This window comes from Varanus komodoensis, unplaced genomic scaffold, assembly GCF_004798865.1.
Source record: "Varanus komodoensis strain SLA01 unplaced genomic scaffold, ASM479886v1 scaffold19, whole genome shotgun sequence".
Classification (NCBI taxonomy): Eukaryota; Metazoa; Chordata; class Lepidosauria; order Squamata; family Varanidae; genus Varanus; species Varanus komodoensis.
Window position 1 is genome coordinate 590,764 of NW_025335550.1, and position 23,761 is coordinate 614,524.

At 48.6% G+C, this 23,761-nt stretch overlaps 1 protein-coding gene across 1 annotated transcript in view; it reads left to right on the top strand.

The window, feature by feature from the left end:
* Positions 1–23,761, top strand: part of LOC123022365 (neural-cadherin-like) — a 91,845-nt gene that overhangs the window by 55,132 nt on the left and 12,952 nt on the right. The window contains exons 15-32 of the mRNA XM_044428058.1: positions 138–387; positions 1,495–1,622; positions 2,341–2,527; positions 3,566–3,709; positions 5,314–5,597; positions 6,344–7,955; positions 9,656–9,749; positions 11,111–11,295; positions 11,728–11,957; positions 13,597–13,874; positions 14,291–14,505; positions 14,999–15,126; positions 16,919–16,975; positions 18,256–18,354; positions 19,368–19,421; positions 21,455–21,635; positions 22,633–22,799; positions 23,422–23,686. Of these exons, the coding sequence (XP_044283993.1) occupies positions 138–387; positions 1,495–1,622; positions 2,341–2,527; positions 3,566–3,709; positions 5,314–5,597; positions 6,344–7,955; positions 9,656–9,749; positions 11,111–11,295; positions 11,728–11,957; positions 13,597–13,874; positions 14,291–14,505; positions 14,999–15,126; positions 16,919–16,975; positions 18,256–18,354; positions 19,368–19,421; positions 21,455–21,635; positions 22,633–22,799; positions 23,422–23,686 (4,558 nt within the window). The remainder of the gene's footprint in view (positions 1–137; positions 388–1,494; positions 1,623–2,340; positions 2,528–3,565; positions 3,710–5,313; positions 5,598–6,343; positions 7,956–9,655; positions 9,750–11,110; positions 11,296–11,727; positions 11,958–13,596; positions 13,875–14,290; positions 14,506–14,998; positions 15,127–16,918; positions 16,976–18,255; positions 18,355–19,367; positions 19,422–21,454; positions 21,636–22,632; positions 22,800–23,421; positions 23,687–23,761) is intronic.

Genomic DNA, 23,761 nt, shown 5'->3' on the forward strand with positions numbered 1-23,761 from the left:
TTCGTGCTGACCTGTTTCAACAGGCAGGGTCCTATTGCTGCCACTTAGAACCCACAGTGCAAGCGTCTTAGCCTTTTTGTGCGAAGAGACGTGTGTGAGAACTGCCTCTGATTCTGTGAACGTTTTGAATCACGCAGACAATCAAAGCAACCCCTCCCCTTGGCGATCCACGTATAACGTATAATCTGGAAGAGGGGCTGGTTCCAGAGACCAACATGCCTATCCGATTCTACTTGACCCCAAACAGAGATGACGGTTCTGCATCTATCCTCATCGCCGAGCCTTTGGATTACGAAACCACCAGGGCCTTTTCCTTGAGGGTTCGAGCCCAGAGTGTCGCCGCAGTGCCTCTCGCTGCGTTCGCCACCGTCTACGTTAATGTGACAGGTGGGTAGCTTTCCTGTGTAACCATGACTTACCTGGGAGAACCCTCTTCACCCCAGGTATGAACGGGCTCCCTAGTTACGAGGGTTCTTCAAGAAGTTTCCGCATTTTTAAACTCTATTCATTAAGAATTTCAAAAACAAATCACATCTTTTTTCTACATAGTCACCTTCCTTTATGATGCATTTTTCCAGTGTTGTACCAACTTTTTAATGCCATCAGCAAAAAATATATAAAATATATTTATAAAAGATAAAAGTGCAGGAACTTTGTGAAGACCACTCATAGGAACATGCTAGTTGGAGGTGCTGGTCTGTATCATGCGGAGAAGCCAAGAGGGGATTCTGGGGGCCATTTTGTAACTCCAAGAATGCCCCCCTGAAGACTCACCGAATCTCGTTTTTGTCTTTCCCCCCCTAAGCATTCTGAGATGCTGCTTTTGGGGGCTGGCTTTCAGCAAATACTGCTGCGTTGATGTAGCAACCAGCTGTATCTTATAATTGCTCTCTTCTATTTTCGAGGCCTTTCTTCAGCAATTGTGAGTGTGCCCTGGTTCGGTATTGTGTAAACCAGGCTCTTTCTGCTTTACATGCCAGGAAGTTACCTGATTCCTGGTTTATAGGCAAACCATGGTTTAATGGTTTGGATATAGCACAGACGTGCACTTGCCAGGAAGAAAGAAGTGAGGAAGGTTGGGGGAGGTGAGACGCTCAGGAGGTGCTGGACTGTTCCCAGTTCCATTAACCATGAGGCAGCCTCTCAAGGTAATATTTTTTTTAAATGTTGATAACAGCCTTTGAAGTTTCTGGGTAGGAATAGATTAATTTATGTTGCTCATTTCTTTGCTCATTTCATAGGCCCCACCTTTTCTCCTGCAAGGAACCCAAGGCAGCTTATGTAATCCTCTTCTCCCTTTTTTCCTCACAATGACCCTGTGAGGGAGTTTGGGCTGAGAGTTTGTGCGTGGCCCACCTGAGCTACTGTACAACCCGCTAACAATTATTCACACACATGCACCTGCGCGCGCACACACACACCCAGCTACACCTCTTAAGCATGGCAGTAGTGAAATGCACGGGCTGATTGTTTGAATTTTTAACATGTTTTTAGATGTCAACGACAACGTACCTTTCTTCACCTCATCAGTTTATGAAGCGTCTGTCACTGAAGGAGCCGAGGTTGGGACATTGGTTATTCAGGTTTCTGCCACTGACTTAGACCTTGGGCAACATGGTGAGGTAAGTTAAAACTTCAGGAGCTGCTTCCGTGTTTGACAGTCGTGAGAGGCCCTGTGCGGGCTTTCTCACCGAGTGTAGACTCAGTGGGGAATTACAGCTGATGGCAGCTCTTCAGCAAGTGCACTTCTGCGATACGCTTGCTTGTCACATTCACAATTTATGTTTTGCTGTGTGCAGATAAAACACGGGTGGGCCACACGCATCGCCCCCTCAAAAGGCAGGAAAAAATAAAATCCACTTGCTGCAGTAGTTTGGCAGCAAAGCGCTGCAGGGGTTTCCCTGAGAATGCCCCGCAGTGGTTAAAGGGCCCGTTTTTAATATTTCTTTGCTACTGCTGTGCCCCATTGGGCAGAGGGTTCTGTGGGGGGGGGAGGGGCACCCAAAGGTGCTCAGCCCAGGCACCAGGTGTGCCTTAGGTGCATATCTTGCTTCTGTGGAATGGCTTCGAGAGTTCATCACGTCATGCATCAAGCCACCCGGAGCCTACCTGTAGTGTCTGGAATTGTGGTGTTGGACACCATCCCTGGCTCAGGGTTCATGTCTCATTTCTCCTAAGAGTGTGGTGTGTTACTTTTGAACTGGGAGATTAAGTGCATAGAAAAGCATTGGGGAGTTGATGTTTTGTCATCTCTGCTGGTTGCATGTCGCCACTCTGAGGTGTATCTGCTGGAAAAGAAAACCGTAGCCTTTGTTGTACTCCTCTCTTTCGATCTTTCAGATCACTTATTCTCTGCTACCTGACCGCAGTGCCGACTATACATTTTTCCACTTGGACTCAAACACGGGTTCAATCTACACTACCTCTGTGTTTGATAGGGAAAAGAAAGCTTCGTATCTCTTGGAAATAAAGTCCACAGATGGCTCAGAGTCGGCTCGTCCAGGGAAGCACGGGCAACCCAATTCCGGTGAGCGGCTGCTGTGGGTCAGCCTGTTCTGGCACTGGGTGTTGATGCTTCAGCGAATGGGCAGCCTAGAAATGTTATACATAAATAGTGAGCCAGATTGCCACCATTTTGTGGCAGCTATACCCTGGCGTTGAGGGAAAATTGTCTTGTTGCATAAAACTGAACAACTGTCAGACTGCACACACCACGGGTCCTCAAACTACGGCACGTGGGCGGATCCAGCCTGCCATGCCCATTTATCCTCCTCAGAGGTTTTGGCCTCGCTGCGCCCCGCGGTGGCTTGCTCGTGTGGAGATCGTTTTGGGCTCACTCGGAGAACATGATCTCTGCGCGAGCAGGCCGCTGCCTCGCCGTGCGCGTGCCCTCCACCCCCGCCTGGCCCCCTCGCTGGCCCACGCCCCCCTCCGGCACGACCTTGCCGGCCTGCGCCCACCACCCGCACCTTTCAACTAGCCCCCCGTTGAAAACATGGGAGGACCCCTGGCATATACTCTCGCGCCTGAACCCATTCAGCATCACAGGAGGCCTGGAGAAGGACACAGTGAAGCCCACACCCCCTCAGAACCTGTATGCTATTGATTTAATTTCTACATCACCCAACTGTTGAACTTCTCTGGTGGCTCACAACAGCATGTCCAGGTTGTAGACAAGTAGACAAACCACTGCATACTGTATGGGAAACTTTCCAGGCTGGTGCCCCGCAGTTGCCCTGGAGTTGCAATGCCTATCATCCCCAGCCAGCATGCTTCTGTAAGCTTCAGGATAGGAAAGTTACAGCAAAGCTGTCCAATTGCTGTATTCGGCATCAGTTATTCACATGTTATCTGCTTAAACAAATTGGATGTGACATTCATTTGATATCCAAGTGCTTTTTTGAGAAATGTTGGTATTATAAATTGCCCGCAACCCTAAGGGTTCGTTCCTGTATTGTCTGCGTTATTCGTCTTCATTTAATGTGTAGCTAGACAGTTTAAGGAATTGTAGCTGACAGAAGTGGCACAGCCGAGTATTTTAATCTCTTGTTCCTCGTCTCTCTAGACACGGCCTACGTGCGCGTCTTTATCAGCGATGTGAACGACAACAAGCCCGCTTTCACCAAGAGCGTCTATGAAGTTAATGTGGATGAAGACCAAGATGTTGGATCAACTGTCATTACCGTCAGCGCTAATGATGAAGACGAAGGTAAAACTTCGCAATTCCCAGGAGCGGCACCTGAAATATTAATGAGTTAATTTTTCAGGAGCCTGGAGACGGTTCTTTAGCAGCCAGAGGAAGGGGGAAAATGTCTTTCTCATCTCTCCACATTTGTTTAAAGACCTCTCACTGTCTGGAGCTTGGCCGCTGGTGAGCATTCACTTTATAAAGGGCCTGAGAGGGCTTATGGCAAAGAGCTCTTCCTTTAGGGCAGGCCATGCATCAAGCACAGTCAGGTAGGGATGGGGGCTGCACAGCCAGACGCATCGTGGAGCACACGGCTCTGGTATAGGAAAGAGAGCAAAGGGTTTGTAGTTCTTCTGATCACACGATAGGGTGCGATTCTCCGGTTTTGATGGGATGATGGCAGCCCGTGTGGTGTTGTGGGAGCGCGTTGGACTGGGGACCTGGGGGAGCCGGTTCTAGTCCCCACTCGGCCACAGGGCTCACTGGGTGACTTTGGCCTGGACACTCCCTCTCAGCCTGTCCTACCTCACAGGGTTGTTGCTGTGAGGAGAAAATGGAGAAGAGGAGGGCTTCAGAAGTCGCCTTGGGTTCAGTGCAAGCAGAAAAGAGGCGGGATGTGGATGTCATGAGATGCTGGCAATGAAAGAGTTACTGGCAGAGTGGAGTGGGGTGAGAGTGCAGCCTTGTTCAAGTCTCACTCAGTGACCGTGGGCATCCGTGCCCCTGTCTCTGGCAACCTTCATGCTGGCCTCCTTACAGGGTGTGCATAAGAGTTGCTGTGAAGACATTACGCATGTTATGAGTTGAGCACTCAGAAAAAAAACAGTTCATCAATGTTTTATGTATTTATTCACGAATGGCCTGAAGCAAGAGATTTTGTGGATGCAGTGCTGGAGTTTTACTTTGCAAAATGTGGCCACTGAGGCCCAGCCTGGAGTCCAGTCAGGTTCTTGCTCATCATAACCTTGACTGGTGCCCATCCTCTTCTAGTTCCTCTCAGTTGCAAGGGAGAAATAGTAGTAGTAGTTTAGTTCATCTCTGGGCAGCTCACACAATGCATAAAAACAAATGATAAAATACAATTGAAATATCTTAAAACTCAGGAAAAAATTAAAATGTTTAAAACAGCTAAAAACAAAGAATAAAAAAGTACAAAGAATGATGAAAATGGTGCACTTTAAACAAGTTGTGGACTTAAAAGCGTACATTTGCAAGTTTTTCTTGAAGTGCCTAATATCGGAGGAGGTGTGTGTGGTCGTGCAAATTCGGTGAGGAAATGACTGTGAGGAGAAAGGGTGCAAAGGGTGCTGATGTTGCAACTTATATCCCACCTCGAGTGTGATTTAATAATTAAACAAGACTGATTTTAAAGATGCAATCTTCCGTTAGCGTGTCTCAAAAATGTGGAATATAAGGTAAAAGTTTAATAATGTAGACAGGCATTTAAAGAGGACTGAAGTGCATTTGTAGGATCCATGCAGAGAATTACGGCTATTGCTTCTAATCAGGTAGAATGAATCTCATTGATCTGACCTCCTTTTTCACGGTAATTCATTGGCTTTTTCCTGTCTGTGAAGCGTGGCCTGCAGGGAAGAATGTCTAATCCTAGGAATCCCCATTTCTAGGGACCAATGCAAAGGTGAGGTACCAGATCACGGCTGGGAACACCGGAGGCGCATTTGATGTCGACCCAGAGACGGGGCTCCTCTTCATTGCCCAGCCACTGGACTATGAGGACACCCAGCTGTATGAGCTTCATCTGTTGGCCTCAGATGGGAAATCGGAGGATTATGCTGTCGGCATCATCAACGTGGTGAACAAGAATGACGAAGCCCCTGTTTTCTCACTCAACGAGTATTACGGGAGCGTGATTGAGGAGCTGGATGGGCTTCCAGTCTTTGTTCTTCAGGTACATTTGGGTATGCCCATCCAAAATAATTGTAAGCTCAATCCAGGCAGCAGTCCCAAAACCCTCCAGCAAACACCATTAATGAAGAGCCTTACCAGGCTCCTATCAATAACTCGTGATGGAGGTTTGCTTGCCAGAAAATGCTGCAGTAGTTGCAGGTTGCAGTAGTGCCAGAGAATACAGCCCATTTTGATGGGCTTGTGACTGTGTTGGTTGCTGGGGCCACTGTAGGTCTTCTGCATCATGTGGCAACCTCCACCGAGTGAACATGCCCCAGACATGATAGATGTATGCAGAAAGAGGGGATCCTGGCCTCCAATATAGCGGTTGGGGTGTGTGTGTGTGTGTGTGTGTGTGTGTGTGTGTTTGTGGGAGGGAGGGAGGGAGGGAGGGAATACAGGGAATTGGGACTAATTCATTTACAGAGCTTGCCCCTTACCAACAGTGTATCCATAGATAACAGTTTTGCCAAAGTGTTTCAGAAACGAATTGAGCTATCTGGTGAAGATGGTATGTAGGTTCTGAGTATATGTCCTCTTGGACATGCTTGTGTCCCATATGTAATCTGCCTGCTCTTTCCATTAGAAAGATGCTGTGTCCACTGTTCGATAAGCATGCTACAGGTTCTCTTGTTCCTAAATGAGATACTGTGTGTACCAATTGTTCCTACCAAGTTGATACACATTGCTGAAATGTTATGGAATACAGTTACTTGAGCTACGCATTTTTAACTTCAATCTCTCTAGGTTGTAGCAAGTGATCCTGATAGTGGCTTGGATGGAGGAGATCTAAAGTATTCCTTGCATGGCCATGGTGCAGATGATGTGTTTGCAATTGATGAGAACACAGGTAGCATTTATTCCCAGAAAATGCTAGATCGGGAAGAGCGAGCTCTTTGGCGATTCGTTGTGCTTGCAACCGATGAAGGAGGGGATGGGCTGACAGGATTTGCAGATGTGATCATAAACATCTGGGATATCAATGATAATGCTCCAGTGTTCACCTGTATGCCCAGCGACTGCAACGGGAGTGTCTTTGAGAATTCTCCTGATGACACATTCGTTATGGAGATGACCGCTGTAGACATGGATGACGTAAACGTCGGCCTCAATGCCGTTCTGACTTACCGTATCCTGGAGAATGTGAAAACTGACTTTGATACAGACTTGTTCAAAATCAGTCCCACCAGTGGCAACATCTACGTAGCAGGAGGGATGCTGGACAGAGAGAGGGAAGAAAAATACCTCCTTAGGATTGAAGCCAAAGATGGCGGAGGACTGACGGGAACTGCCACTGCCACCATCTGGATTTCAGATGTAAATGACCACATTCCTAGTTTCACGCAGGATGTTTGGCATGCTGTAATTCCTGAGACCAGTGCTGTCAACTCAAAGGTCCTAGAAGTGTCAGCAGCTGATGGAGACAGTGGGGAAAATGCACAGTTAACATTCAGCATTATTGGGGGAGATCCAGAACAGAAGTTTTACATCGAAAACCATAGAGACCAGTGTGCTACTATCAGGCTGAAAAAGACCCTGGATTATGAGCAAATCCATGAAAGGTGGTTTAACCTTACCATCAAAGTGGAAGACTTAGATTTTTCTAGTGTCGCCTTTTGCTTGATCGAAGTGGAAGACTATAACGACCACAGCCCTGTTTTCAGTTCTCGGGTTGTCCAGCTGAGCCCCTTCTTTGAGAACATGCCTGTGGGTACCACCATTGTGACAGTAACGGCTGTGGATGAGGATTCTGGCTCGAATGGGAAGGTCGAGTATTCCATCCAGCTGGATTCGGATCCTGCTGAGCAATTTGCGGTAGATCAAGAGGGCCATGTCACTGTGTCGAAAGGATTGGATCGGGAGGTCATTCAGGAATACGGTTTAATTGTGCAGGCCTCTGATCAAGGTCTCCCTGCCCGAACAGGAAGTGTTACAATATTGATTAATCTCCTGGATATCAATGACAATGAGCCAAGGTTTGAGACCTCATACATGCCTGTGGTATGGGAAAATACACCAGGACCGCAGGTGGTTTTTATGAACCCTACGTCTACTCTTCTTTGGGCTTTTGATCCGGATGGTGATGAGAATGGACCACCTTTCACATTTCGGTTGCCACCAGATTATCAAAACCTTTTGGATTTCTCTCTTACTGACAATGGAAATAATTCAGCAACTATCTTGGCTCTGAGATCTTTTGACAGAGAGAAGCAGAAGGTGTTCCACCTGCCTATTATCATCAGTGATAGCGGAAGTCCCCCAATGAGCTCTACCAACACCTTGACTATAACTATTGGTGATGAAAATGACAACAGTCATGAAGCCGGCCATAAGGTGGTCTGTGTTTACACGCACCGAGGTAGGTATCGAGTAAACCCTGGGAGTGTCCACAGAACCGTGTTAAAGTCCTTCCAGAGGTTTCAGAGGGCTAGGGATCTCAAAAGAGAAAACCACTTCACACCAATTTAGAGCCATGATTTCCATCAAGTAATCCTAGAAATTGTTTGTTAGACAAAAATTCTCACTTTTGGAGAGAATGCATACAAGCCACAGTTTTTAAGATTCCTGGAGGAATCTTGTCTAAAGGTTCTTTGGGGAAGCAGAGGACAAAGCAAAAGTATCAAACTGACACAGGCTTTTTCTCTTGGTACGTCCTCAGTGACTGATGAATCAGCAAAATGAGATTTTACTTAAGACATGCATGTAATCCAGTGGGACCCCCACCCTGCCACCCCCAGTACAGTCAATCCTGTTGCCTCTGAAGGAAAGAAAAGGGGTCCTTCAAGGCAGCATTTTTTTCCTTCAAGTTTCTAGTCTTGCTTTTATAGAGCAGTTCAGGAGATCCTCGCAGGTCCCTTTTCTCCTTCTCTCTCTCTCCCTACCTGCTGCTTTTCCTCCAGATTATGGTATCCAACCCTGAGAATCTCAGCTTTCATTTAATAGGAAAAACACGTTTCTAGCTCGTATGGTTTTGCAGATCACCTGCATACGTGTGTGGCGATGCCTAATTGAATTACCCTTGGGGCACTGTGTCTCAAGCCGGATCCTCCCTTTGCACTTCCAGAACAACATTCCCTTCTTTGGCAAGAGCTCTGCATTCTCCAATGCATCTCCAGTCAGCACAACCAACAAAGAATGAGTCTCTGAGCATGCACAGAGGGGTTGGTCGAACCCAATCTAGCAATTACTTTGGAGCGTCCCCTTTCAAATACCCCGGGTCCTCCTCCCTCTGGGATGTCCCTTTTGGATATGGGCAAGCCTCTTCTCCATCTTTTGCCCCTCTAACTGATCACCCCATCTCTCCCAGTGTTGCATCATGGGGTCAAGAGTTGTGCCAGGCTCCGTTGGCTGCAGGAGTTGTAAATCCTTACCATGCTCAATATCTACCTGAACATCTTGGGAAGGTGGCCTTGAGATAAGCCCCTCCACTTCTTCTATTTTCATTGTCTATTTCGAGGGTTCCCAGGGTCCCTCTTCATCTGATGAATCTGGATCTGCCTGTCCTTGGAATGTGGACCAAGAATAACTCCCTTTAATTCCCATCACGTTGGTCCATTTTATCTTCTCCAACTATCAAAAATTTTCCAGGTATTCAGCCTGGTGGTTTATAAATGAGATGTTAGGGATTAAACTGGAGACCTCCTGCATGCAAACCATCGCTATAGTACCATCCTCTGCATTGTTCTGCTAGCAGTGGTGATGGATGGAATAAATTATACAAAACTAGAATATAAATGTACCAGGTGTTAGGTATTCAGGCTTCAGAAATTCACCTCGGAGCAGAATTCTGGGCTAGCTTGACATGACGACCTGGTTGTATTTTAAGATGTGATTTTGCCCAATCCTACATGTGATGTTGTGGTCCGGCTCTTCCATCTGCATTTCCATGAAAGATCCAGGCGTTTGCTGCTGCATTACTTGAAGAGTCTTGGATCATAACCTTTGTGAAAGCCAAGCAGCAATAAAAATGATGAACACAGCAATAAATGCTGTGGAATATAAAGCTCTTTGGAAAAAGGGGGGAAATTAATGCAGATTTATTATAATTTATCTCAACAGGAAAATGGTCAACAACAGTGCTTGGGGAAGTGTTTGCGCCTGATCTGGATGACTGGGACAATAAAACATTTGTCTCTGAAGGAAAAATGCACAAGTGAGGATTATATTTGTGTCAAGCAGAGCAATATTTAATATTTATGCTTCTGTAATTATTTTCTTATGCTTCATTATATATGTTACATATATAAAGCCAGGATTATTGTTTGGTATGGAGATGGCAGTCTGTTTTAAATTTGTATTTTGCATTTATGGGAACTTACCGTTGTGCATCTCCGTGGCCTCGCTGGCGCCAACTCAGTTTTGCCTCTCGGGCAAAATATCAAGTCCTCCTTTTCCAAAGGTGTGAAGCAGAATTGATTTAGGAAGCTGGCCAGGTCAGTGCTCTGCAGTTTAGACAGCAGTCCCATGTGCCACGGTGTGTCCCCAGCAGGCAGGCAAAACAAGAACGGCAGACGTGCATCCATGAGCATCGGGGTGCGTGCCCTGAGGAACTCCACCCCCGCCAGTGCACTTGACGTGTGTTTAAGGCCATGCATCTGTTCTCTGCTGGCATCTCGGGTCAGCGGTATGGACCAGCAGGTGCTGCCTCCCTCCCAGCAGGGGTCCATGGCCAGCTCCAGAGCGTTTGGTCTGCCTTTGGACATTCCCTTTCAGTCAGCAGCAACACCCATAAAGGGAAGGAGCAGTCTCTCCTACTTGCCGTGCCCATTCAAGCCAGCTGGCCACAGGGAAGGAGGTGGAACAACTCACAGATGTGAGCCTCCTGGAGGCGTCTTGTCCGAAGGAGCTCCTAAAGCTAGACTGGGCCTTCTCCACCGGCACTTGCCCCAGTCAACACTGGTTTTCAGTGGTGTAGCAATGTGCCAATGATGCAGTTTCCCTTCATCCGAGGCCCCCTGCCTATGTTGGACTACAACTCCCATCATTTGGGAGTGATGATAATTGGTGGTCCAACAGAGCTCATGTGCCCTAGGCCAGGGAAGGCTGTGCTGGTTTAATTGTGCAGCCATAGCAGGCACGACTGCACTCACGGCAGGTGGGAACGGCCGGGTGCATAACGCTTCTTCGGGGCGGCTACAGCAAGGGTGAGGACCTGGGAACAGGAGCAACCAGCAAAGCAGGGCACCAGATCTTCATGGGGCGTTCCTGCAAAATCCATGTGCATTTAACTTCATGCTGAAGTGCTCTCACGCAGTCGTCTCTGTGAGAGTGATTCTTGTCAGGAGAAGCATCCAAATCAGTCGTGAGTAAGCCACAGAGAGGAAATAATAGAGGCCAAAGGTAGAAAGGGAGTCTCTCTCAGTTTAATCAACCTCTCTGTCTTAATAAGAGCCTTGTACCGCAGCTGAAAAACATGTCCCGGGATGCTTAACTAAAACAACTTGTCCTTCGCAATGACGCATGCTGTTTGTGAGACTCTGTGTCAACGTGGGGCCCGTGTGTGTGTGTTTCTAGGTCTTTCAGATTAAATCAAAGGACTGGCTCTCTGATCATGGTGGATAATGCTCCTCAGGGAACATATGAGTTTAAAATCAGAGTGTCAGATGGAATTTGGCCTGATGTTACAGCAACCGTGCAGATACACGTCCAAGAGATAGAAAACGAGGCCATTTGGAATTCTGCAGCCCTCCGTCTGGCAGGTTAGTTCCATCGGACAGTTGAACCTGATTGCTGAAAGCTCGCTCATCTTACTGTGAGGAGCGGCCCCGACAGTCAGAAGAAGAATCTTTTTAAAAGCGGTTTTAACGCTTTATGACACGTGCGGTAGATTTTCTTAAGTTGTATGCCAGCCTGCCCCAACCTTGTACCCTCCAGATATGTTGGACTACAACTCCCTCAATGCCTGTATGTGCTGAGGATTGTGGGAATTGTAGTCCAGCTCATCTGGATTGCCCCCAGTTAGAGAACTCAGCTGTATTTAAAAAGTGGCTTTTTCATGAATGTTGAATGTTGCCTCCATTTCCTTGGGCAAAGAATGAGAGAAAATGTTTTTAGTACATGCAATGGCTGCATGTTCTGAGATGCTTGGATTGCTAACCGGGCATTGTTTTTAAATCATCTGTCCATATCAGACATGACGGCGGAAGAGTTCATAAGGAAGGATGAGCCCGAAGAAAGCAGGTATGACAAGTTTAAAGACCTGCTAGCAGGAATCTTTTCGGTCCGTATTGAGGACATCCTGGCTTTCTCTGTGACAACCACTGATGGGAGGCAGACAGATGTGAGGTTTGCAGTTCGGAACGGCTCCTCCTATTACAGGCCAGAAAAACTTCAGGGGCAGATGGCTGCCTTTAAGAACAAGGTGAGGTTGCAACTTTGCTGCTCTCTTGGGCTCCCAGGGTACCTTGGGCACAAAACACAACCCCTGGCTCCATGGAAAGCCACACGGGAAGGGCAGGAGGCTGCCGCTGCACAAGCACAGCTTAAGACCAGCAGTGGGCAGAGTCCCAACTTGCAGGATCTGCTTAGGCGTTTGTACTGCAACCGTCAGAGCCAGGGACAAAAGGCAGCGTGGCGCAGCTGTTCCTGGGCAGGTCACAGCCCTTCCGGGCAAAGATCTGCTCAGCACTGGAAGCCAGGAAGAGTCTCCGGTCTGTCAAGAGTCTCCTTCCTGTTTGGAGGAGAGTGAGCTGCCTTGATTCTGCCCCGGGGCTTTGTTCCTGTAAGCCGGGCTTGTGGAACCTCTGTGAATCTGGAGACCGGTGCCTCTTCCATGGATCCCAGTGGAGGCTGCGTCCCTCCACACCAGCCATGGCAAGACACTGAGCTTTTCCTTTGAGGCAAGCCATTTGGGGAAGGAAAACCGCACTCCCAGTGGTCCAAGGCACTCAGCCTCCATGGGCCTTACTTTAAAGGAAACGGGGGATTCTTTGGTCACCTGGGTGGCAGCAGAAGTGGAGGTGGTTGGCAGCAGCAGGGCATTCAGAAAGGCCCAAGGGGGCTGCGTGAGGCCTGTGGATGATGGATCACCAACTCCTGCTGCAGCCCAGCATGGCCTGCGGAGATCAGCCTCAGCACTCCGAGGTCTCAGCCAGAGAAAGGCCTGTGGTCCCTCCCACGCTTGGGGAACAAAAGTGTTGGGCCAGGAAGACAAGAAACGCACCCAGTGACTACAGCATTTATGCCCCACCAGTGGGGCACTCACAGGCACCTCCAGTAGCACCCATTAACCCCCTCCCCAGTGCAGTTCCCACAGACACAGCACAGTTTTCTTCTGAAGTTTCCATATGCATAAATAGATCTGTCCATATCTTTAGCAGCGGACGCATATGCAATGCACACAACAGGTTCTGGCAACTATGCATAGATTTCAAGTGGGTAGATAACCAGATAAGAGTGTGTTTGAAGGCAGTGTCTGGATGCCTCTGTGTTCAAAGACTGGATTTCAGTCCATTGCATTCTAAGAGGAGACTGTTTATGCTTCCAGAGTTGTAATATCAGCTTCTTAGCTATGAAAAGGGTGTGGAGAATCCATTTACTTCCTTGAAGGAGCCAAGTAATTTAAAAGTACATGTAGATCAGTGAATAGTAAGGACTGTTCTGGTACAAAATTATCTGTGTGATGCCACCCCATTGAAGCAACAACTGGACATTGCCAAAGCAATGCTTAAAAAAAGCGTTAGCTGCATTGCGCCAGCAGCAACCAGCTGAATTGAACGATCCTTTACATAAAAGGGACACTGAGATGTCCAGTAGAGACACACACACACACACACACACACACGCGGATTGCTGAATAAGACACAGTGTGCAGGTTGATGGCCAAAGCAGTGATCCTCTGGTCAGGCACTTTGTGGTGGTATCCAGAGCAGTTTTCCAAATTCCAGGATGCGTCCATGGGTCCAAAACGGTGGGGAGCCCCATTCAGAGGCAGAAAAATGATCTGGAACCCGGACAGGTTTTCACTGCGGGCTGTTTGCCACACTGCCTTTTCCCTTCAGATCCAGTTGGCTCTAGGGGTCAACATTTCTCAGATCGGTGTCGACGAATGCCGCAGGACAGACTGTAGTGCCGGCAGTGGCTGTGCCAACTACATCACGGTGAGTGACGTCCCCGCGGTGATGGACACCGGAAGCGTGTCGCTTGTCTCGACAGCCACCAGCGTCAGTGCCATCTGCACCTGTGCAGCTAGAGAGGCTGTTCATCGGTCATGCAGCTCCTACTCGCGCAACCCGTGTTTCAATGGAGGGACATGCACTGATTCGCTGAACGGTTACAGGTGAGAGAGGCTCCGTATGCAAGTCTTTCCCTCTAATTGTAAATGCCAAGCTTGTGTGTTATTTTTGCCAGGTGACAGCTGGACCACGCGTTCTTCTCTGCAACTCCATTTTCCTCCCCCTTTTCTGCTGTGTCTCTCTAGTGTCTCTTTCTAGATTTTAAGTCCCCTGGGGCAGGAACCTGGCTCCTCATTCAATGCATGCCTATATTTCTTGATTGCTTATTAGCAATGGCATTTTTTTACTACCCAGTAGCCAAAGCTCTCTGGGCAGTTTATGATATAAAGGTTAAGACCATAAAACACACCAGTAAAATATAATATCATGCAACATCTAAAGCTTCATGTGCATAGATGCCGAAATAAGTAATACTATAATTCTGCATGAGCTCACTCTCATTTGCTGTTGGTTTTTTCAGGTGCCGGTGTTCTACCTCGTTTCATGGGCCAGACTGCCAGCAGACAAAACGCAGCTTCCGGGGAAATGGCTACGCCTGGTTCCATCCCATCCGGCCTTGTTTTGAGAGCTCCCTCTCTCTCGAGTTCATTACCGATGTTCCAGATGGGCTTTTGTTGTACGATGGTCCCTTGGCAGATTCAGGCCCCGGCAACTCAGAAACCTTCACTGCAATAGGTATTTGCGTTTGTGTCGCACAGCAAGCAACCTGCTTGGGCCAGGCGATGAAGAGGGAATCCTGATGGTCCGAGTGATGTTGCTCATCTCTCTGTAGTACAAATTCTAAGCTGGCGAGTCATAAGACGGCATGATATTTTTGCTGAGTGTCCATGCTGGGACTCCCTGCTGTAACACACTGCGACCTCCAGGGATGTCCTGAGCAGGGGGATGTTCCAGGGACTGCACCACAGTGGGGCAGACTGGTGACCGCACTGGGCTTGTTTAGAAATAGGGAGGTGACACAGCCCGTGATGCGAAATGGGCCATGTGCAGGCACCCCACGGCACTCTTCGGTGGCCCTTGCGGCGCAGAGGGCAGCCGTAACCTTGTGCCAAAAGGAGGACAAAATTGGCTCCAGCTGGGCTGCAGTGCGGAGATGACTGCACAGCATAAATAAATTCATTGTGGGACCAAATATGACTTTGCCCCTTTCTTCCTTGTGAAATCTTAGAGCTTTGCAACGGCGTTCCAGTGCTGAAGGTAAACCATGGCCTAGGGATGGTGGAGCTCCGTTTGCCGGGATATGTGAATGTCACTGACAGAAGGTGGCACCGGCTTGAGATGAGGAGCAGTGAGCAGGTCAGTTCCACGCCCGGCATGGGCAGTTCTGTGAGCCCGTTTTTGCTGCTTGCCTTGCCGTTGCACGGGGAAGCACAGGAAGGGGCGGAGGATTTGCGATCCCTTTGAACAACCAAAAGGTGCTTCGTAATTGGTTTGTGTAGCCTTGATGTGCACCGTGTGTCTCCAGGGAGTACCATTTGCATTCCTGTCCTGCCTTCCTCCAAAAAGCTTGAGTGAGTGTACTTGCCTGATTTAAACATATATAGTATTTCTGCACTGTGCCACATTCAAACAGATTCTGGAGAGCGGCACAGAGGTTAAAACAAGGAAGAGAATAAAAACAATACATTGAAAGAATTCAGGAACAAAATAGTATGAAGAACATGGATGGTCAGCTGGAAAAGGCTTCCGGATTAAGGGTGTCTTACGAGAATGAAGAAGACGGCCAAGTGTTGGAGCCTGCCTGACCCCCCAAGGTTGGGGTTCTGCAGAAATGGGGCAGTCACAGTGAAGGCACTTCTCCCAGTGGAAGCCAGTGGGGCCCTGAGTCTGTGTGGCACCTCCAGGAGGACATCTTCTGCCTGTGCTGACTGGGCCCTTTGCAGAGCTTCTCTCCCTGCCTTTCTAATCCTCTGTGGGGTAGGTGAGACTGAGATGGACAGAGAGGGAGAACAGGTGAGAGGGACTGTTCTCAGATCAATCAGGGAGCATCGTGAGTGAGGGGGGCTCGGGACTCCTGTCTCAGTCTGGCACTTTAACACACCGCATCATGGAGCAGGCGCGCAGCAGCATGAATGCCGTGTGCATTTGTGGCACGGATGGTGTTTGTGTCTGCAGCAAGCTTGGTAACTTCTGGGGATTGCCAGAAAAGCCCGTCGGATGGACCTGATTGGCAGCACCACGAGCAGGGCTTCTGGGCCAGCCTTAATTTATTTGATTTCGTTTGCTCATCGCATTCATACCCTGCGCTTTTCTGCTTTCAAGGGAGGCAGCTCCCCGCCGCTTCCTTCTCCTCTCAGTCTTATCCTCAGAGGGTTGTTGGGAGGGCTGGGCCAAGTCTGTGGCTGGCCCAAGTCACCCAGGGAGCTCCACAGCTGAGTGAGGACTAGAGGCGGATCTGCCAGGTCCCCCGTCCAACACTCACCACCACCCCTCAGAGGCTGCTACGAGCCAGCCAGGAGCCTCCGTGCAGGCAGTCGCCCAGTGATCTTGTCGTGCGGAGCTCCTGTTTCTGCACGGGACATGCCCTGCCTCTCATCGATTCTTCCAACCGGGTTTGCACCTAGTGAGCCTCAGCAATGCTGCAGCATCGTATGCCCCTGGTCCATGTGCTCAGCCCCAGTTTTATTGCAGCTTAGCCTGCATGGTCTCCCCAGTAAAGGAGGGTCCTTTGTTATCTTAAACGGCTCTCGATGCCCTCCAAGTGCTTTGGACTGGAGCTCCTCGCATTCCTGACCATTGGCCTTGGCAGTTGACGCCCTCAAAATCTGGGTGGTACTGGAGAGAAGGGTGCTCCATTAGCCTCCAGATTCTTCAAAACTGGGTTGGTCATTTTGTATGTGCATACAACAGGCTGAGTACATTTGGGAGCTGCTGGGATCCACCTGTCCCAGAGGTCATTCCAGCTCGCTGCATTCTTCTGGATGAACTTAAGGCTCATGTTTAAGTTCCACCGAGGGATCAAGGGATTCAGTGCCTGTTTCAGAGTGTTGATCTTGCATTTGTTTGCCCCCAAGTTTAATTTTTGAACAATCTGACATTGCAGTTCTTTGCGTTACAGCATTTGAATGGCTTTCTGTGTTTTGCCCAGGAGGTTCGATTCATTTTGGATCACTGCAGAGCTGCGATTGTGTCGGAGATAGAAGGAGTAGGAAAATGGCTGTTTACGGAAGACAGGACAAACTGTGAGGTTGTGGCCTTTGTTCCCCAAGCAAACAGGTAACATTTAAATTACCTTCCAGAATTTCACAGGGAGATACATAAATATCTGCCAAGATGAAAGCCACAGTTGTCAAATCCTTTCTGAGAACTCTTTTCCTTCTGTAGATTTAATCCTCCAGCAGCCCCGTCGTGTGCAGAATTAGCCTCCGCTAAACCCATTGAGTTCTGCATCCTATCAGGCTACCCAACCGTAATCCTAGGCCTGCTTCCTTGGCACCGAAGAAAGAGGGGCTTAATTCTGAGTAGGGATGTCGCTAGCATTCGGGAAGATCTGTTTTCAGAAGCAGACACCAAATTCTCAGCAGCACTGCAGCCCTGATTCTGCCCTGCTCACAGCCGGCCACAGAGAGCTGTCTTTGTCCCAGACCTGGGAGCTTTTGCTGCTTCCCGCTTCCACCTGCCCCAAGACTCCTCTGTGGAAATAAGACCGGGTCTTATATTAATTTTTGATCCAAAAGATGCATTAGGGCTTATTTTCAGGTGATGCCTTATTTTTTTTCTTACAAAAGCCGTAAGATTCTTGCCCCAAGAGTCCTCCATGATTCCTTTCTTGTACTCAATGGAATAGTTCTTTCATTTTGCACTCATTTTGTCTGGGGGTCAAAATATTATTCCCTTTAAATCTACCATTAAATCAAGTGTTAATTGAAGACTTATGAGATGGGAGCGGCAAAACAACAGTGCATTAAGTACATCCGTTACAACACACGACGTATTGAATTATGAAACATTTCTGTTCGTTATCAAGTGCACACGTAATTCGTGTGTTGAGTCCATGCTCCGATTGGTCATTTGGCAATGAGTCTCGAGTTCATCTGTTTACATAGGCATTTACCTCTCATACAAAGGCACCCAATTTGGTGTTTACAAATACCTAATTAAAATGTATATTATCATTTATTTTAAGTATTAATCTCAGTAATATTATTTATTTATATTTAATAATATATTCATACTATTATTTTATAATTCGATATGTCCCTCGTGTGTTGCAACGGACGTTCTAAATGCGTCTGTCTGGCTGACAATCTGAACTGGGGCCTATTTTGGGAATAGGGCTTATGTTATGAGCATCCTGAAGAATCATGCTAGGGCTTATTTCCCGGGGAGGTCTTATTTTTGGGGAAATAGGGTAGCAGCAGATCCTGCACTTCCCTGCTGGCAGGGGCTTCACCGGCCACCCAGGTGTTCCGCTTTCCCCAGCAGGAGCGGGACATGTGCCAGCCTCCCCTGCTCAGGCAAAAGGTGCTCCATCGGCTGGAACGGTGCCCCTTCACCGCGCTGAAGGAAGGCACGGAGTGTGAGGTAGCCCTGCCCAGTGGGAAAAGGGGACCAGGCTGCTCACAGCTACTACCTTCACCGCCGCCATTGCCTGCCCACAGGGAGGTCTCTTTGCCCTCAAGCAGGATCCGGCATCTGCAGGTGCTTCCTGAACACCTTTCGGGGATTTATACTGTATAGGCATGAGCAGCCGCTCAGATGAACTAATCTGCTTGGCCCCATGGATCTGCTACTTATCTGCTACTTAGACCTGGAGGAGAACTGGAGTGGGGAAGAGGCCTCGAAGGATCGCTATATTTCTATTTTATTTATTATTACCTACATAGCCTGCCTGTTCCCCTCTGGCAAGGAAGCCATGGGAGCCCACACGCTCTTCCTCCTCCCTCTCTGTAAGACCCTCACAACAGCCCTGTGAGGCACGTTAGGATGGCTTGAGTTACCCTGACGCCTCCTGCCTTGCATTCGCCTGCAAGGCTGCTCAGCAGGCGTGGGCACCTTTGAGGGGCTTGGGAATGCTCTTGGCCCAGCATTTTGCACCAACATTCCGTGGCCAGCCGCCACCATGGCCTGAAGGGCCAAAGGTAGCCTCCAGAGGTTTCAAACTGAGCCTTTTCGGCCACTGCCACTGTTTGCCACCCAACTGTGGTGGCAAAGCATGGTTTTTTGCTCCCGTGGCCAACGCAGTGGTGGGGACCACGCTTATGCTCAGGGTGGTGCATGTGACGCACAGGCCATGTATGGCCTGCCCCTGCTTGTACACACTTGCCTGGGAGTAAGTTCCAGTGAGTTCTATGGGACTTGCACCTGAGTAGATGTGTCTAGCAACGCCTTAGTAACAGTGCTTGAACTTCACTCCTTTGGAGTGGGAAAATTCATTTATCCATTCTGTGCAGGCAGTTCTGCTTGTATTTTTGTAGTATAATTATACTAACATTCATCTCTTATTTAGCACCTCTGTGTTTTGAAGGTACTTGAACATGAACCAGGTTCTTCAGTTAGGTGGAGTAAAAGAGTCCATTCCGTATTCGTATCCCCAGTTGCAACAGAAACATTTTAGTGGCTGCATTCGCAGTCTCACCTTGGACACTCAGGTAAGTGACAACTTCCGGCAGACAGAACAGGTTTCCATCAATATCTCAATTATGTTTTAGATTTTTGAAAAAATATTTTTAAAAGAACAGAGATTTTAAATCTTTCATTCACCAAACACTATCTTTTATGTATCGCACTAGTTGGTTTTTAGATTGTAAGCCCAAGATCAAGCACTTCCCAAATTGATTGATCCTTGTAAGCTGCTCTGGGAGCCATTTTTTGGTCAAAGAGCTGGGTAAAAATGCCTTGAATAAAAGAAATAATACATATTTCTGCTTCGCAACTTTGGGATCAAGCAGGTCTTATATTATTTTCCTGTCTGTGGCCTTCTCTAGGCTAGGAAAGTCAAGTCTGCTTAAGTATAGGCTAAACGAACTCTGCTGGTCCGGCCCTTCTCATAGCCTACTTTGATTGATGGGGCTTTTTTGGTGCAATTTTATCATATATGAGCCATCAGTTGTGCTCTGTTTCCATAATCTCACATGGGCTTCATGTTGCCAAATAAGATGCACATTTTGCCTTTTTGAACTTGAAGGCATGTTTCTAGTTCTCAGTAAAAACAAAAGTTTGAAAATGCATAGGTTGTGCTTGAAAGCTGGTCCTAGAGGCTGCCACTGGGGCCTCTCCACACAAAGCCAGAACTGCCCTTCTCCATGAGTCCATATCCATCTCTCCATGCCTTGAGGATTCCTACTTCTTCTTGTGCTATCAGTGCAGCGTTTTGCAAAACAACCTGAATTCTCTGGGAAAGGAAAAGATGCCCTACACAGGGACAGACACTTTGTCCATCAAACCCAGTTTTGCTGACACGGACTGGCAGCAACTCTCTAGCAGGAGGCCATCTCCCAAGCCTGGTGTCATTGCAGACATCTGGAGGGCAACTGGCAATGGTGGATGTGCCTGTGGGGAGCTGAAGCCCAAACAGCAGGAGTGGCCAGGTTAGGGACGGCTGCTTCCGTTCTCGACTACGAACCAGACTCTTTCTGTCACTTGTGACCTGAAATGGAGGTGCAAGGCAGTGAACTCCAAACTGTGAGTGTGCGAGGCAGGGGTCCTGCCACTGAGCTCTGCTCTCTCCTTTAAGCTGGAAGGTTGCTAGAAATAGAGGGAGCTGCCTCGTGCCACGCTTATGTCCCGGTCTGTCAATGTTCAGGGTCTCTTTGGCTGGAGTTGCCCTAAATTGGTCTGAGGCCTTTGGTAGGCAAAGCAGTGTTCTCTTCCCATCGAGCGGTGACCGCCCCCTGCTTCTGGAGACAGAGAGACCCACACTAGTGGGGATTTGGAAGGTGGAGGGCCTGTGAAGAGCTGTATGTTCAGTTCATTTGCCTAGGAAATTTTTATCTGAACCTAACTAGGATTCATATGCATCATTTAGAGACTGCAGTTCGGTGTGACTTACATCAGTAGTTTTCAGCCACTGGTCCATGGACTGGCACTGGTCCATGGGAGATTCCTGGGGTCCAGGGTGGGGGGCATCCTGCTTGTCGTGGACTGGTGTGGGGGCTGGCTGTGATTTACCACCTCTTCCCTAGCTGGCATCGTCTTCGCGGGGAGTGCATGGGAGCTGCTAGAGGGGCAGAGAGGGGAGAGACGGCTCGGTGGGAGCTGGCGGGGCGCCATGCTGCACCAATTTCAGTATTTTGTTGGAATTTTTTGTTGTTCGGTTTCTGTTGTTGCCATTTTTTGTTGCTCAGTTTCTGTAGTTGCCATGTTTGGGCGAATTTTCATTTTTTTGCTATGTTTTGCTCGGTTTCTGTTGTTGCTATGTGTTTGGAAACTAATACACAGAATACTGCATTACATGTACAGTGCTTTTTGTTTCTGCCTCAGCAGTCCCTGAGGTGGTTTTCCTGTTTTTGCCAGTCCCCAGCTGTGGAAAGGTTGAAAACCACTGGCTTCTATGACACCAGGGGATTGATCTGCCTTCATGCCAAAACCAAAACATGGTTGCACTTTCCTAGTGATCTAGAATGCTGTGAGTCTCTTTCGGAGCTCCCTTTGTTTGCTCTCTTCTCTTGGCCTCTGTTTACAGGTGTACGACCTGGAGTCCCCTGCGGAGTCCGTGGAGAGCTCTCCCGGGTGCTCCTGGACGGACGGCAGCTGTGAGAGGACGGGTCCCCCCCCATGCGGCCTTCATGGGCAGTGCCACAGCGAGGGGGGCTCCTTTACCTGCCGGTGCTTGCCGGGCTACTACGGCCCCAGATGCGACAAAGGTGCAGACATGCTCGTGCGTGGCTAGGGGAGCGCGGCCTATTTTCCCCAGACCTTTTATGGAGGCAGCCCTGGGAAAGAATATCTTGAGGAAGGTCTGCTCCAAGATCTGTCAAGCTGGTGCAGAGGGCGCATTGCCCATTAGCTAAGGTCAAATGAATGGAAGCAGCTCTGAGAGATCTGGACTTCTTCCCTTCCATGCACACTTCTCCATAACAGTGCACAGTGACTGTCCGCTGTTAATTGTGGTTAAGGTAAAACTGGATGTCCCAGCCTGAAATTTTGGAACCTGGTCAGAAAACATGCTCTGTTTGCTGACTGCTCACAGATGCTCTCTCATTCTTTCATGCTTGTTTCCTTTCTTGGAGGAGGTGCAGCAGTCAAATTTTTGCCCCTGGTAAACTGGAGAAACTTTTTATTTTCCACCGTGAACAGGCTAATGCCAAATTACAACCCTCTGCTTAAAGTTTTCTGCTGTTGTAGTTTTTGGGTTTTGTCTCAATTGTCCATGTGCTGGGCTTGTGTCTGAGCCCAATTCAGAATTTTTTTTTACTTATAAAACTCTACATGACCTGGGACCTCAGTACCTGATGGAATGTCTCCTTGTGACAACAGAGAAGAGGGCTTTTCAGTTTGGGGCGCCCAATTCTGGAATACTTTTCCAAGGGAAACTCACCTGTTGTCAGGTCAAGACGCTCCTGTTCTCCCAGGCTTTTAAAATCTTTTAAAGTAATTTTTCATATCCAAGTATTTTTGTATTTTATTTAGTTTAGTCCCTGTGGTGTGATTTTACCTTTTTTCACAAGATAAATGTGAAAAATCTGTGCTGCCTTGGCACTTTTATTAGTATATCTTCTTGATTTTATTGTGGTGGTAATGATGATGTCGTGCACAGTAAAATGCTTAGAAGAATGCATTTAATGGGGAATTCTGTCAGTCAGTCAAATCTAGCATGTGTGTATCTGCATAAAACCCGCCTTCCTTCCCCAATTTTGCCAGGTGCTGAAGAATACACTTTCCGGCCGGGGAGCTACATTCGCTACCAGCTTCCCTTTCCCGTGCCTGCCCGCAGAACCCTGGCAGAAGCCACAATACGGATCCGAGAGCCCAATGGTATCATTATGAGCTTGTCTTCTCGGAACAAGGATGAGCACATCACCCTGCAGGTGAATGAGGAGCAATGGCCAAACGGCAGCTCTGAGTGAGTTCTGCTTTGGCCAAGTGAGGCAGAGATGAGAAGCAGTCTCCCTCCCTCCCTCCCTCCCTCCCTCCCTCTCAGTGAGACTGTTTTTTCTCCCCGTCTCCCTTGGTCCCTTTTGCTCAGATTTCAGCAGTGGCTGCAGGCACCCGAGCGGCTCTGTAGGACTGGAGTTGATTGCCAGGGAATCCTGTCAAATCCGCATCCGCAGACTCGCTTGCGCTGCTTGCACAGCCACTTGTGGAGACAGCAGCACATGCACAGTCTGTGCAGGAGCACAAGCTGCTTTTTCTGTAATGGCAGCTCCCCTTTTTGGCAGCAGCTGCAGCCGTCCAGGCCGAGCTCTCCTTGGGCAGCCTGGCCCACAGAAGCATTCCTCCATGTCCTCTTGGCAGGTGCGAACACTTCGCCTGCAAGACTAGGCAGGATCAGACCCTTCAGACTTTCTGGAAGCTGCATATTGTGTTCCTGTGCAGAGCCATGGCATAATTTGAGGAGCTGCTGCTGCTGCTTCTGTCCCCCGTGTTAACCAAACCCTTGCGGTCTCCTCCTTCAGGAGTGACTGAGACGGGTCTCTTTGTTTCTGCAAGGTGGTCCAAGGGTTATTGACAGTGTCTTACAACCTGGGAGATGGGCCAGTTGCTGTTAGCCTGCCTTCCTACCAAGTTCACAATGGGGAGTGGCACCGCGTTTCCCTGGAGCGGAACGGAAATGAATTCCTTCTTCGCCTCGAGGAAGGAGGTGGGAAGAGAGAGATTCAGAAGGCAGCGGGTGTCTACAAAGAGATCATCATGGATCCCAGCAGCTTGGTGGTTGGCAACACGTACCCTGTCAATCAAAGCCACAGTTTCCAAGGTGAGACAAATGCTACAGGTAATGGTTGTCTCGGATAGCCCCCCGTCATGGCGCCTCAGCTCTGAAAAGCGGCAC